The sequence below is a fragment of the Ailuropoda melanoleuca genome, chromosome 2 (genome assembly GCF_002007445.2).
Source record: "Ailuropoda melanoleuca isolate Jingjing chromosome 2, ASM200744v2, whole genome shotgun sequence".
NCBI classification, from domain to species: Eukaryota; Metazoa; Chordata; class Mammalia; order Carnivora; family Ursidae; genus Ailuropoda; species Ailuropoda melanoleuca.
The window spans coordinates 92,494,195-92,508,619 of NC_048219.1; the positions used below are offsets into that span (position 1 = coordinate 92,494,195).

Here is a 14,425-nt window from a genome sequence, read left to right on the forward strand (position 1 = left end):
TTTTTGGAAAATATAGTTAAATGAATTAAAGTTTTCTCAGTTTAATTGCTAATATGGCAAATATTATTAGATATAAGTCTCATAAATTAAATCTCAGTAATTTTTAAGAGTTTAAAGACATCCTGAGACTAAAAAGTCTGAGAACTACTTTTCTGGACCTTACCTGTCTCTTATTTTAAGAGGTATGTTGATTTCTAATCTTGACCTTTTTCATGTACTCATGATGTGACTTGACCTGGCCTACAGTGGGTATTCAGATATTTCTTGCGTGACTGAATATTGGTTCTCAAGTTGCTACTTATTCTTTTTATTTATTTAATATTATTATTTTTTAAGCTTTTATTTATTTTAGAGAGAGAGAGAGAGTATGAGGAGGAGGGGCAGAGGGAGAGAGAGTCCCAAGCAGACTCCGAGCTGAGTGCAGAGCCCTATGCCGGGCTCAGTCTCACAATGCTGAGGTCATGACCTGAGCCAAGACCAAGAGTCGGAGTTCAACTGACTGAGTCATTCAGGCGCCCCAAGATGCTGTTTATTCTTAACAGTATAATTTCCGTCTGCTTGTGGTCACACTGTACTTAACGTAAGATTGCAGACTCTTAGCCTTGTGAAATTGTGTTTCCTGTTCCAGGACCAGGTCACGAGCATTTCCGTGACGCTCCTCGCCCTGATCATCCCCCTCATGACGGTCATTCCCCAGCTAGCAGAGAACGTTCCTCTTCTCTCCAGGGCATGGACATGGCATCCCTGCCACCCCGAAAGCGTCCCTGGCATGATGGGCCAGGGACCTCGGAGCACAGAGAAATGGAAGCCCCGGGAGGTCCTTCTGAGGATCGAGGAGGCAAAGGTAAGCGGCCAGTGATGCAGTTCCAGGAGCTGTGGATGCTACAGCTCTGTCGAGAAAGCTGTGGGGACCATGGGAGGCCTCATCGCCAGGACAGCCCCATCCATCCCTGTGTTCCTGTTCCGTCTGTTTCTGACAGGTTACCCAGGGTCCTTTCTGCATTCTGCCCTCTAGGGGGCAAAGGCAAGAGTTCCCAAGTACAGTGCAGATGCCGCTCGTTTGGGCTCACATCGTAGCCAGTCAGACCCCTTACCCTTGGGTGATTGCAAGCTCAGCCTCTGCGTAAGCCTCCGCCACGTGCTTCCAAGAATTCCCTTCCCTGGTTTGTACAAGTGTTCCACTCCGGTTCTTTTGTCAAGATGCCCCAAAGCAAGGGAGGGACTGCTACTCTCATTGGCAAACATGCTCTCCACCACTGGCTGCTCTTAGCCCTCAAGGGTGTCCTTAGCGATAGGAAGAATTGTCTTCCCAGGTTCTGTTTTGTTTTAGCCTGGGTCCGAAAGGAACTGCTAATGCTCAGAGTCACAAAGACTTTGAGGAATATGGTCTGGAAGGGGTTGTTTTCAGGAAGGCAGTAGGTTATTTCTACAACTTGAAACTTTGGATCTTTATTTTAGAGGTAGCACTGACTTTCAGCTAGGAGCAGGAGCCACATGTGGTCTCAGGTTAGGCTGGGCCACAGCCTTTGTGGTAGTTTGGAGGCTGCTAGGAAGCAGGCCTGGTTAACCTGCCTCAGGTTTATAGTCTCTTCATTACAAAGTTGTGCATTTTGTTCTGATGCTGGTTTGGTTCTTCTCAAAGCAAAACCCTCAGAAACTACCTCATGTCACCAGCAGGTCTCCCTACCTAAGCACACATTTTGTCGCTGGTCAGTATGGGCACTCAGGACACCTGTCCTAGCCAAGGCCACATGGCTGGTGTGGAAATGACTTCCTAGCTGACGTCTTCTCTGCCCAGGTACCTTCAGGTGGACTTAGGCTGCGCTTTGTAGGAAAAGCAGCCAACATTTTTCCTTTGGCTAGCTTTCCTAACCGCCTTGTTTTACCTAGATTCAAATTCCACTCAAAAAGTTAAGACAAAATAAAGTCGGCAACAGTCTTCTGATAGTGTATTATGAGAGATATGGCCAAATTCTGTCAGCTAATGAGAAGAATATTTTATAAGTCAGAATTCCAATGTACTTAAAAGGTTTATCTGGAACAAATAAAACTGTCCCTGGGAGAAATAATTCTAAAAGCTAGTGGTGGGTTTTGGTTTTTTTTTTAATGCTTTTGTTTTTAAAGAAATACTTTTTTTTCCCTATTTGAAAGGAAAATGAAAGTGCCAGGTAGTTGTGGGATAATGATAGTAAAACCCATTGTAATTAACATCTAGTTTGTTATTTCTTAGTTGCTTCCAAAGTCAAGTCTGTGCGCTTTTCAAGCCTTCCCCCACAATAGAATAATAACCCCCCATTCCCACCCCCGCCCCCGGTGGCATAGGAGGGTGAAGATACACTTGCTAGAGTAGAGATGTAGCCCAGTGTGGTCTGTGACTCCCAGAGGTGCTCCAGGTTCACTTCTGGGTTTCCCATCATCTCCATCACACAGCCTCGGGGAACATGGCTGGTTGTGGCTGAGGGGCAGGGCCACAACCTGGATGGGAATGAGATAGTGGTTGACTGGAGGGTAGAAGCACCACTTCTAATGCTCTGAATGACACTGCTGATATCCTCAGAAGCCTGTTTTTCTTAAGACCCAGAGTGTTCCACTGTCGTCACTGAGTTTGTGCCGGGAGTTACTGATTAACAGTCTCTGATATATATAAAAAAAAAAAGTAACGTGAAATTACTTTGATTCATTTCAGGCCGAGGGGGCCCAGGACCTTCCCAGAGAGTGCCAAAATCCGGGCGTTCCAGCTCCTTGGATGGAGATCACCATGACGGCTACCACAGAGATGAACCTTTTGGGGGCCCTCCAGGCAGCGGTACTGCTTCCAGAGGGGGCCGGAGTGGCAGTAACTGGGGTAGAGGGAGTAACATGAACTCTGGCCCACCAAGGCGAGGAGCTTCAAGGGGTGGCGGAAGGGGTCGGTAGAAGCTGATTCCTCTGAGGCCTCTCTGGAAAGTATTTAAGAACTTCTTGTGGACTTAACAAGACAAACAAAAGGAAGACTGCACCATGTAGCCCTGAACTTTTTCTGGGGCAGCTGAATCCCAGGAGCCCCTAATGAGGTCTTCAAGATGAAGAGACTGCTGCTGGCTACCCAGAGTAGCTGGCCGTGTTCTGTCCTGTCCACCCTCACTGCCCTAACTCCCATTGTTTTGTGAAGATAAAAGCTGGAATCTTTTTTTTTTTAAGTGTCACGAGACATGGAGCACCTCCACAATTTAAGTTCATGTCCAATTGGAAATTTGTTTCTATATGTACAGTTTGTCAGAGAAAAAACATTAGGTTGTTTTTGTATGAATACAGAATGTGATTTACGCAAGAATTAACAGAAAACTAGTTGTGAAGTGCTTGCCTTAAGGAAACACTTCGTTTCCGCTGCATCCAGTCAGCTGAGGGGGGTACAATTATCGCTTCTATTTGTGAGCACGCTTGTTGGGTACCTCTGAGCCATCTAAGTAAGTTAATTTCATCCGTGAACTTTCTGTCTCAGATTCTCATCTGCCCATTCTGTCACACTTATTTTTGTAACAGAGCAAGATACTTTGAAACTATTAACACAGTTTGAAGTAGATTCAAAGCCTTAGTTACCATCTGCTATGGCAGGTGGAAAATTATACTCTGAAGAAAAAAAATCTTCTGGCTGTTGAAGTAGGGGTTCTCCCTTGGGTGCATCTCCTGGTAATCACGCCTTAGACTTGAATTCCCTTGTTTCTGATGAGAGGAACCTGACATAAACCAGAAATTAACTACATGCACCCTTCTGATTACATCATGTCACAAATTAAGAAGAAATGGACCAAATCTCTCCTAAAATAATTCTGCAAAATCTTCTCTTACACCAGTGTTTAAGGCCGAGGATAGTTCTAGCTTAAAGCCAGGAAGTTCTCACCCACAACAAATTCCTTTAGTTTTAAATAAATGTTAACATTTGGCCCAGTTTGGATTGGAAGTCAAAAGTTCAGTTTGATAACCCTGTATTTTCTCTACTGACCCTTATTGTGTTTTTATAAGAAAGCTTTTATTATTCAAAGGCTATTTCTCTGGCTACCCTAACATCTTTGGTATTGGAGACACGTTTAACTGGCAAATGTAGTGGTGTTGGAAGTCTCACAGTTGCTTAAGACAAGGGATGTTGGCACAGTTGGATAGCATATAAAAACCTCTTAATTAGTTCTCTGTTAATGTAAAACATGGTAAAAGTGAAGTTATTTCTGCAGAGTGAGAAAACGTCAACTACACACACAGCTTTTTAAGGTGTTAAAAACTAGAGACTACAAGTGAATCATTTTCATTTTGTTTTGAAATTAAAAACATTTATCAGCACGTCAGTATAAACGCATGATTAGGAGGCCCAAGAATGCTTCAAGTTTGTGGAATATTCTTTATCTGCCCTTCACTGGCACAGCTTAAAAAGGAGTTGTAATCAAATTCTGATTAAGGTAAAATGGGATCCAGACCGAACCATATGAAGATTAGGCTCCTTTTTCTGAGATTGATGTGGTAAGAAATTTATCATCTTAACATTTTTAGGCTTCAGCAAGCAGATAACCAGATCACTTTTTGAGAAAGAATTCCTTTAGAAAAAACCTGAAATCTCTACACTGTAATTTATTAAATACTTAGAATATCTTAAAACATCACTACCGAAATACATACAAGGTATCGTGCTTTGAATTTTATAAATGCTAGATTTTCAGTGTTTGAATTTGTGAGAAAATGTTGGGAAAATGATTTAAAAAATATAACAGCATCAACATAAAAATGTACTAAACACTGTAAAATCTTCAGTTGTGCAAATCCTAGAGAAATTGAGAATTAGAACAGATATTTAACTGGGGGACAGAAGGAGCAGTCAATGCCCCAAGTTTTCCAAGTTACAAAAATAAGTCACTCCCTGAAAACAGTACATTTGCTTTTACTACAAACACCCTCTTGGTTGTTCCTCTTGAGGTAGGTAACCTTGTTACTGATTAGGGAACAAGGCAGTAATTCTTACAGAATACTGGGGTGGGGGACCTCATGAAGTTGGGGCAGGGCTTAGGACACTGATCAGGACCTAGGAATATAACTGAGGCTGAACAAAGAAGCTCTACTGCGGCCTGACACACCTGTTTAGGCAACAGTGGAATCCAGCCCCAGAAAATAATTATTTTCAAATTGTGCAATCCAGTGCACAGAAAAGTGGTTCTCAACCTTAACTGAACATGGAATCATCTGGAGAGCTCTAAAAAAATACTGATTCCTGGGTTGGTCCCCACCACCTCCCCCCACCGCCCCAGAGATTCTGACTGAATTGATCTGAGGTTTTCTTCTTTAAGTAATTCTGATGTGAACTGAGAACCAATGACATAGAATTTGAAAATTCTAAATACATATATTATATACATATAATATATAGCTATTGACAAAACATGTAGTTTTTTGGACTCATCAGAATACCCAGTCTGAACTTTCTGGCAATACACTAGCATATACAATAAAGTCAAAGACAAGAGTAAATGCTGAACCTAGAAGGAAACTTAACGGATAAGAAAAGCATCTTACGCTGCATTAGAATCAGCCTACAAAATGTAAATTATACTTTAAAAAGCAGGTAATAAAACTAGGAATGATAATTAGGCCTTGTAGAAATCCATGGTTTCCGTCAAATCAGAACTTTGGATGTAAAATTCTCTTGTCCAGGAGTCCACCGTCTAGTTCTGTCCAGGGACCTCTCATAGTACTGAAATGTCCTCCCTTTTGGGGCAGACGTTTCCCTTTTTGGTCCATTGCTTTCATGGTCTAATACAGATCCAATCTTCCTTTAATTTTATAAGGCACCATATTTACAATTTCACTAAAAAAATGAAAAACCGAGGTAAACCGTCTTAACTAAAATACTTAAATAAAACCTGGTGTCTAAATTTAGTGTTTAATTTGATACCCTTAAGAATCCACTCATTGAATGAGGAAAAATTTCTAAGAGCCAAAGAAAACAAAAGCGTATTGTAGCTAAGCTACTACAATCTACCACTGGATTTTTTTAAACGACATTAGGTAAAAAAGTAGTCTGAGGAAAGTCACAAGAGCAGCTAATTAAAGCTGAGGAGCCATTCTTTTTTTTTTTTTTCTTACTGCGCTCAATCGAAAACCACGGTTAACGAAAATGCAATTTACCATAAATTTTTCACAGCATATCACCAAGTCAACGACAACATCTCGTTTCATAGCACATGCTACCGAGTTATGGCGGAAGAACGCTGAAACAGACTTCCGAAGCGGATCGAGTCTCCGCTTTAGAATGGCCGCTCAAAGACAATGACAGGTTCGCTGGCACAATAATGGAGCTACCCAACGCGATCGGGAAACCGCCGGGTGCAGTCGTCGGCTCGGTCCGCGCTGCGCCCGGGGCTGGCTCTCGGCGATGGGCTTCGCGCGCTCCCCCGACGGTAGGTCCCGGGACCGGGCTCCGCGTCATCTCTGAACGGCTCGTCCTTCTCTGACGGCGCGGGCCCTGGGCTTCTCACACGGGCAGCGCCTTGGCCAGGCCCGTAGCCGGGCCCAGGCGTCCGAGCGCTACACGCAGCGCGGTGCCTGCGCCCCAGGGCAGGAGCCCGAACAACACGGTCAGCAGCGCGGCCACCTGCACGCAGGCGCCCAGCGCCGTGAGCAACGTGCTGCGTAGCCCAAGTGCCGCGTACAACGTGGCGCCCAGCGCGGCCACGTAGAGCAGCGCGGGTCGCGACGGCGTCTCTTCGCCGCGTAGCAGGCGCCCGCACGCCGCGCCGCCCCGCAGCAGCGTGCCGCCAGCTAGCGCCAGCGCCGAGCCCAGAGACCAGAGCAGCGCGAACTTGCGGGCGCGCAGCAGCAGCACGGGGGCATAGAGCGTGGCCAGGCCGAAGCAGAGCGCGGCCAGCAGCAGGCACACACCGCTTGCCGCCAGCCGCTGCGCGCGCGTCACACTTGGCAAGCACGCTGAGCCTGTCGCCACCGTTGGCTCTGCGGGGCCCCGCGCCCACGTCCAGCGCAGGCCCGCGCGGCCCAGCCACGCCCCCGCCGGCCCGTCCCCTGCCGCGGTCTCCTCCCTTTTTTCCGCAGCGAGCAGCGGCTCCGCGGCCGCCAGCCCGCCGGCTTTACCCTGCGCCAGGTACTCCTGCAGTTGGCGGTGGAGGTCCGCCATGTTGGCCGGAGCGGCCGCGGGAGGGGAGGGCTGGTCCCCACTTCCGGTTTTCCTTAGTAGCTGGCGGAAGCGGCTCGACCTTCGGCGGCTGTTGGGCGGCGGTGGCGGGAGGGGTGGGGCCAGCGGCCCGGGCGGAAGGGGCGGGGCCGCCCCTCTGCAGACTTCTGGGGGCTCGGCTCCGGCAGCCTTTTCTGGGGGGGTTTGCCTTTCCCTCTGCAGTGACTCTCTTGGCTCCCGGCCTTGTTCCTGATGGGCAGTGTTACGGCCTGCATTAGTTACGTGGGCATTAAAAGTTAGTTGGGGGACGGGGTGGGTGTGGCTATAAGAGATTACATGGGGATGAGTGGTGGAACAGTTTTGTGTCTTGAGCTTATGGGTATCGGTATCCTGGTTGTGATACTGTGCTGTAGTTTTGCAAGATGTCGCCATTAGGGGAATCTCCCTATTCTTAAAACTGTATGCTAATCTACAGTTCCTCTCAATAAATTTAATTTTTTAGGGGCGCTTGGGTGGCTCAGTCGTTAAGCGTCTGCCTTTGGCTCAGGTCATGATCCAGGTGTTCTGGGATCGAGCCCCGCATCGGGCTCCCTGCTCCATTGGGAGCCTGCTTCTTCCTCTCCCACTCCCCCTGCTTGTGTTCCCTCTCTTGCTGGCTGTCTCTCTGTCAAACAAATAAAGTATTAAAAAAAATAAATTTAATTTTTTAAAAAGTTCAGATCTGCAGGACTTAACGTGGTTTCTTTGGAAAGGCTACTGGAGTTGATAAAGGAGAAGTTAACCCCTCTCCCACCAGCTGGTTTATCTTCTGTTCCCCCTTTCAGCAGAGGCCTGGAAATATTCTTGACTCCTTCAAGCCCCATGTCAAAGACTTGTTGCCCCCTATATTTTGGTTCATCTTTTTGTGCTCCTGACATCTCTCGGTCCAGTGACTCATGGACAGATCACTGATAAGCGTGCCCGCACTCCTGATGTGTTCTGAGGTGGCTCCCAGGAATCCTGCTCTTACTCAGAGCCTCTTTGGGGTTCTTCACATAGGTCACACCCTGACAGGTCTCCTCTAGGCCTTCTCTGCTCACTTGTTTGGGCCTGGCTAGTTCCTACTCCTGGACATTTAGATGGAGCCACACCTCCAGCTACTGCTGATGTTTTCACCCTTCCCAGCTGTGAAAACTTATTTGTTTAATTTATTTAATTTATGTATTTGCCAGCAACTCAGCACAGTCTCTCGTGTCCTTTTCCTAGGACCTGAAAGGCTACAGCAAATGCACAAAGCTGTCAATTCCAATGTAGTAAACGTGCTTGAAAAGCTCTGTAGATCCTGCCTGAAACCATTGATTGAAACACCTTTTTTGCTAGACTTTATAAATGCCTCTTGTGAACTTAAATGTGATGGGACGGGAGTCCTTTTGTAATGTAAAGTGCAATACAGGTAAGCTGCATGGCATGTTGTACAGCTCTTTGGCTTCCTTGCCCCAGAAGACTTTCTTTGTCCTGGGGATGGGAGTCAGTGCCTATCTCTGCAGGCTGTTTCCAGTAATCCTGTGTCACCTTGCTTTGGAGGCATTGCCACAGAGAAGCCAGTGTATTTTCTTTTGGCTCTCCTCATCACGTTGGCTTCATCATCATGGCTTCCCCATGATGGCATGACCTGATACCAGCTGGTGGGCAGGTGACATTCCTTTGTCCTCTACCCTAGGAAGAGGTAGGTGTTCATGGCTTTCTGCTGTTGTCTCTGGCTTCTCAGCCTTTCTGTTACCCGTGTAACCACTTTTCCCCATTGAATTCCCTTTAATGCTTTTTTTCCTGGTTGGATCCTGACATACAGTGTTCTTTTTCGAAATACATTACAATTGTTATCTCACTTGCAGCAACCTGAAGAGGTAAATGGAGGCAAGCTTGAATTACCAGAAATTGAGTTTGTTTTGGGATAGCAAAGGAACTACCGTTTGGGAAATGCAAACTGGAGCAAGCTACAGGTGACTCCCATTGAGGATTTGGGGGGTGGGGAGCTGTATTTATGACAAGGAGTGCAAAGATGGGGGAATTCAGCCGGAGTCCAAATGGTAAGTTCACTGGCTTCTGGATAGAGATTCTTTTTTTTTTTTTTTAAGATTTAAAAAATTTATTTTATTTTAGAGAGTGCATGTGCATGAGTGGGGGAAGTAACAGAAGGAGAGAGAATCCCAAGCAGACTCCACGCTGAGCTTGGAGCCTGACATGTGGCTTGATCCCAGGACGCTGAGATCATGTCCTGAGCCAAAACGAAGAGTTGGACCCTTCACCACTGAGCCACCCGGGCGCCCCAGGGAGAGATTCTTGGTGGATGTTCATTGGTCAGGAGATAAGTTTGCATCTTCTGTAAATCAAGGATTTATAGGAAATCAGCTTTTCAGTTTTTTTTTTAAGATTTTATTTATTTGAGAGAAAACATGAGAAAGAGCACACACACGGGGAGCAGCAGGGTCAGGGGAGCAGACTCCCCGCTGAGCAGAGAGCCTGTTGTGGGGCTCGATCCCAGGACCCTGGGATCATGCCCTGAGCCACAGGCAGGCATTTAACCGACTGAGCCACCCAAGCGCCATTCCTTTCAGTTCTTAAGTTTTCCTGAGGGCACATCCATTTCATATTCTCTGGTTACATTTTAGATTGAAATTCTTTCACTCTTGTAATAATAGGGATCATCCTAATCACCATGGGCAAAACCATTAGAATGGCTACTGTCAAACAAAACACAGACAATAACAAGTGTTGACCCGGAAGTGGAGCAGTTGTAGCCTGCACTGTTGGTAGGAAGATAAGATGTACAGCTGCTCTGCAAAACAGTAGGGTGGTTCCTCAAAAAATCAAAAATGGAATCACCATATGGTCCAATAATTCCACGTCGCAGTATACACCCGAAAGAATTGAAAGCAACGTCTTGACATACTTGTACACCCGTGTTCATAGCAGCATTATTTTTAAAAAATTTTCATTTAAGTGATCTCTACAGCCAACAGGGGGCTCAGACTCACTATCCTGAGATCAAGAGTCACATGCTTTTCTTACTGAGCCAGCCAGGTTCCCCTACAGCAGTATTATTAACAATAGCTGAAAGGTGAGAGCTGCCTAACTGTCCATCTACAGATGGGTAAGCAAAATGTAGTGTATACAGACAATGAAATAATATTCAGTGTTAAAAGAAATTCTAACATACTATAACATGGATGAACCTTGACATTGTGCTAACTGAAAAAGGCCAGTCACAAGATGGCAAGTAGTGTAGGATTCCACTTATGTAATGTACTTGGAGTCAAATTGGTAGAGAGAGAAAGAATGGTGGTCCATAAATGATTTACCTAATCATTTACGCAGCTGTGAGATACAAAAGAGAGGATTGTTTTGCTCATTGTACAGATGAGGGAAAACTGAAATACCGGGAAGTTAAATAACCTCCCTAAGGTCACCCCAAAGACTAGAGGTTGTGAGATGAGGTTTTAAATCTGTGTGCTTCCGTTACGTAAGGAGATCTTCCCTGTTAATAGAATTGTATAAAACCAGAAAACCTGTTCAGGGTTCGTTCCTACACTGCTATAAGGACATAATGAAACCATCCCTAGATACTGGCTCCGCTCTAGCTACCACAACAAAATTCATAAGAATCTGTAAACCCTATGTCTCCACTTACTCTTGTTCTTCCTTGAATCCCTTTCATCCCCCTGTGCCAGCAAAATTGTTTGTGACCAGGTCACCAAATATTTCTGTTGCCAAGTGCAGTAAAATTTCAGTCCCTACACTCCTTAAACTCCTAGCAGAACATGACACAGTTGCGCACTCCCTGCCCGAAGCCACACATGGCTTCCAGGACAGTACGTGGTACCAATAGCGGGGCCGCAGCTCTTCTGGGTTTCCTCTACGTGGGAGTGCCCCAGGCGTCCCTGCTCTTGTGGCTCCATGTGTTGTTACAAACCATGTCACGCAGACCCTTGGGCGGATCCCTCCCTCACTTCTCCACTGAATATCCAATGGATATATTGAAGATGACATATAAAATGAAACTTTTGATTCCCAGCTTCTCCTCTGAGCCCCCTAAAACCTATAACTGCTACCCTGCTCTTCCTTCCTCTTTTCAGGAAGTCACACACACCCTCACGTCCTGCAGCTCTACTTGGGAAGTCCATCCGGTGCCAGGGCCACTATGTCTCTCCTCCACGGCTGACCGCTCCTCTGGTCTGGCCAGTGCTCCCCAACCAGGACTCTGTCTCAGTGTGCCTTTTGGTCTGGGCCTCCCAGCTGTTCACACAACAGTCAGGGGCTCCTTCCACCTGCAAGTCAGCTCCCTCACTTCCTCTGATGCTTCCCTGCTTCCACAGGAGCCACATCCTTCTGTTGCCTGTGTAGCCCCCTGGCACCCCTCCACCTCCCCTCCCATGATGCTCTCCCTTCCTCATTCTGGCCCAGACATGGTCTGAGTTGTTTCTGGATATGTCAAAGTTGTTCCAACTCAGTGCCTGTTTTCCATGTTCTCAGCCTAGAGCATTCCTCCCCACACCCCACCCCCAAATACTTTATAGCTTACAGCCTCTGTTCAGGTCTCGGTTTGAATGTCCTCTTCAGAGTGTCCTCTGAGCATCCTAAAACAGCATCTTCCATCACTCAGGATGTCAGCCTTTGTGCTGACAAAAGTGTAATTACTTCCTTGGTAGTGTAATGCATGTGCAGAGAATCAAAAATACAAATCCTGCACCATTGTTCTGAGTATGTTTACAGTGGATTGTTGTGGATTGAGATAGGAAGGAGCAAGGGGCTCCCACAAACAGGAGAGATCCCTGGAAATTGTTACTTTGTTTTTAAACTAAATCCTTGTTCTGAAGCCCTAATCTGCATTCTCTGTGGTGGCAGATAGCCTTGCTTCACGTGGTCAGAGGCACGATTTCCCTGTCAGTGGCCACACTGACCTCAGGCCACTGACCTCATCCTCTTGCAGGTGTCAGACCACAAGTCCTGGGAAGGGACCTGTTGTCCAGTGCTGGCCAGGGGCCTGTCGCATGTCCAGTAGGTGGGCCGTCTCTCTTTTTAAAAAGATTTTATGTATGTATGTATGTACCTACGTATGTATTTATTTGAGAGAGCAGGGGAAGGGGCAGAGGGGGAGAGAAAGGGAGAGGGAGAGAATCCCAAGCTGACTATGCACTGAGCAGTGGAGCCTGATGACGCTGGGCTTGATCCCAGGACCCTGAGATCATGACTTGAGCTAAATTTGCTTTCTGGCATTCTAGGCCTGCCCCTTTAGGCCCCAGCAGCTCTCACCCTGCACTGTGGGGCTTTCTCTGGGGCCACTGGGTCCTAGCAGCAGGGTGACTCTGCTCTTCTGTGGCTTTGCTAATGCAGGGCCTTCTCTTGGGCTCATGGGTTCACTTCCCCCCCACACACACACATCTGCCCTCTCCTGCCCTCCTGAGTTCCCCCTGCCTCGGGGTAACCCCTTCATGGTCCACACAGCACAGTGGTTCTGTGTGCACCGACTGTGACACCTCCAAGGCCTCGAGTTTCCATTTTCATTTATTAAAAACAATACCTGACTGCTTAGATGCTTATGATCTTCTCAAGTCTTATTTCTTCACATCCCTGCTTCTTGGCCCCCAACAGTCCCAGGTTGTGTTGGATTGTCTGGTGAACTTGGGTTGGTTAGGCACAAGGCCTTGTGACACAGGAGAGTGCATTGCATAGAGGGGTGCCATCACCTCCAGTCACTGTTCAGAGCTGACGGCCTGGCCCTGCTCACCTCCCCCAGTCGGGGGCAGAGGACCTGCCAGTCCATCCTGGTGGCCGGCAGCTGGGGGCAGCAGAGCCTCTAGGGGAATGCTGTCCCATAGACCTTCTACTGTAATTGTGGAAATGCTCCAGACCTGTGCTGTTCAGTTCCGTGGCCGCTACACCACATGTGGCTCCGAGTGCCCGGAAGGTTGCAGGTGAGCCTGAGGAGCTGAATTTTTAACCTGAATTAATTCATTATTTATAATACTATGTTATGATTTATGCATTTTTGTGATAATACACAAAACATTACTTCATAATTTATTTTAATTCATATATTTACATAAATATGATCGTACTATATTTATAGTAGCCACATGTGGCCGACGGCTGCTGTATCGGATAGGGCAGCTTGGAGCATGCTGGGAACACGAGGGGCGCTTTGGTCATCATCGTAACCTGGCACTGCTCCTGGCATTGGTGGGTATTGGTGAGAGGCAGAATGTCTGACTGGGACAGCTTGCTCCCCCACAAGGGGGCTCCAGCTGAGCATCCCATCCGCAGACCCTGCTGCGGCCCCCAGCACAGGGGCTGCTTTAATCGGGACCTTCCCTTTGGTTTGTCTCCTTAAGTTTCCTGGGTGGGGGGAGCCAAGGAAACAGGCCATCTCACACAGGAGTTTCCTCGGTCCATGCTTAACTGAAGGACCTGTCATGGGATTTCTCACCGTTCAGCAAAGCCTTGTGGTGTTTGGCCTGCTTAACCTAAGGGTATCTGTGCTGTTGCCTGTGCGGGGGGGGGGGGGGGGGGNGGGGGGGGGGGGGGGGGGGGATGGTCCTTGGGCACTGGCGCCCTTCTTGGGGGACCTGGGAGCAGTGAGGGGGCACTCCCTACTCCCAGAGGGGGGCTGAGGGGAAACACACAAGCTAAACTGGGGAGGCCTTTCTCTGGGCCAAACAGTGAACACAGCAGGTCTTGTGTATTGAACTTGCTGTATTTAAAAGTATACATTGTTGGGACGCCTGGGTGGCTCAGTTGGTTAAGCGTCTGCCTTTGGCTTGGGTTGTGATCACAGGGTCCTGGGATCGAGTCCTGAGATTGAGTCCTGTGTTGGGCTCCTTGCTCAGTGGGGAGCCTGCATCTCTTTTTCTGACAAATAAGTAAATAAAATCTTAAAAAAAAATGCAAGTATGCATTGTCTTCTTATTTTGCAATATTATTAAATTTTTTTTCAAAAACTTCTACATTTTACATTTTTTATATACAGCAAATCTGTTCAGAAAATTCATCAGTTTATCTAAAAATAGTTTACAAAAATGTCCATTTCTCTAAAACATCACCGATACTAGGTATTATTCTTTTAAGTTTTGACAATCTGATACTCATTCAAAAAATATTTACTGAGAGGGGCGCCTGGGTGGCTCAGTCGTTGTGTGTCTACCTTTGGCTCAGGGCGTGATCCCAGAGTTGTGGGATCGAGCCCACATCGGGCTCCCTGCTGCACGGGAAGCCTGCTTCTCCCTCTCCCACTCCCTCTGCCTG

The 14,425-nt window shown here is 47.0% G+C and overlaps 3 protein-coding genes across 5 annotated transcripts in view; 2 read left to right on the forward strand and 1 right to left on the reverse strand.

Annotated features, from left to right (window-relative positions):
• The window catches only part of WDR33 (WD repeat domain 33), a 111,468-nt gene extending 108,149 nt beyond the window's left edge, over positions 1–3,319 (forward strand). For all 3 annotated transcript variants that reach the window (XM_034654340.1, XM_002927701.4, XM_011235372.3), the window contains 2 exons: positions 629–844; positions 2,687–3,319. In XM_034654340.1, the coding sequence (XP_034510231.1) occupies positions 629–844; positions 2,687–2,916 (446 nt within the window). In that variant the 3' untranslated portion in view covers positions 2,917–3,319. The remainder of the gene's footprint in view (positions 1–628; positions 845–2,686) is intronic.
• On the reverse strand, positions 3,119–7,223 carry SFT2D3 (SFT2 domain containing 3). Its single transcript, XM_034654347.1, has 2 exons — positions 6,148–7,223; positions 3,119–5,827 (listed from the first exon to the last, which is right to left on the reverse strand). The coding sequence occupies exon 1, from the start codon at positions 7,148–7,150 to the stop codon at positions 6,494–6,496; it is 657 nt and encodes a 218-aa protein (XP_034510238.1). The 5' UTR covers positions 7,151–7,223; the 3' UTR covers positions 3,119–5,827; positions 6,148–6,493.
• The window catches only part of LIMS2 (LIM zinc finger domain containing 2), a 70,164-nt gene continuing 62,733 nt past the window's right edge, over positions 6,995–14,425 (forward strand). The window contains exon 1 of the mRNA XM_034654346.1: positions 6,995–7,117. The gene's annotated coding sequence lies outside the window, so the exon portion shown is untranslated. The remainder of the gene's footprint in view (positions 7,118–14,425) is intronic.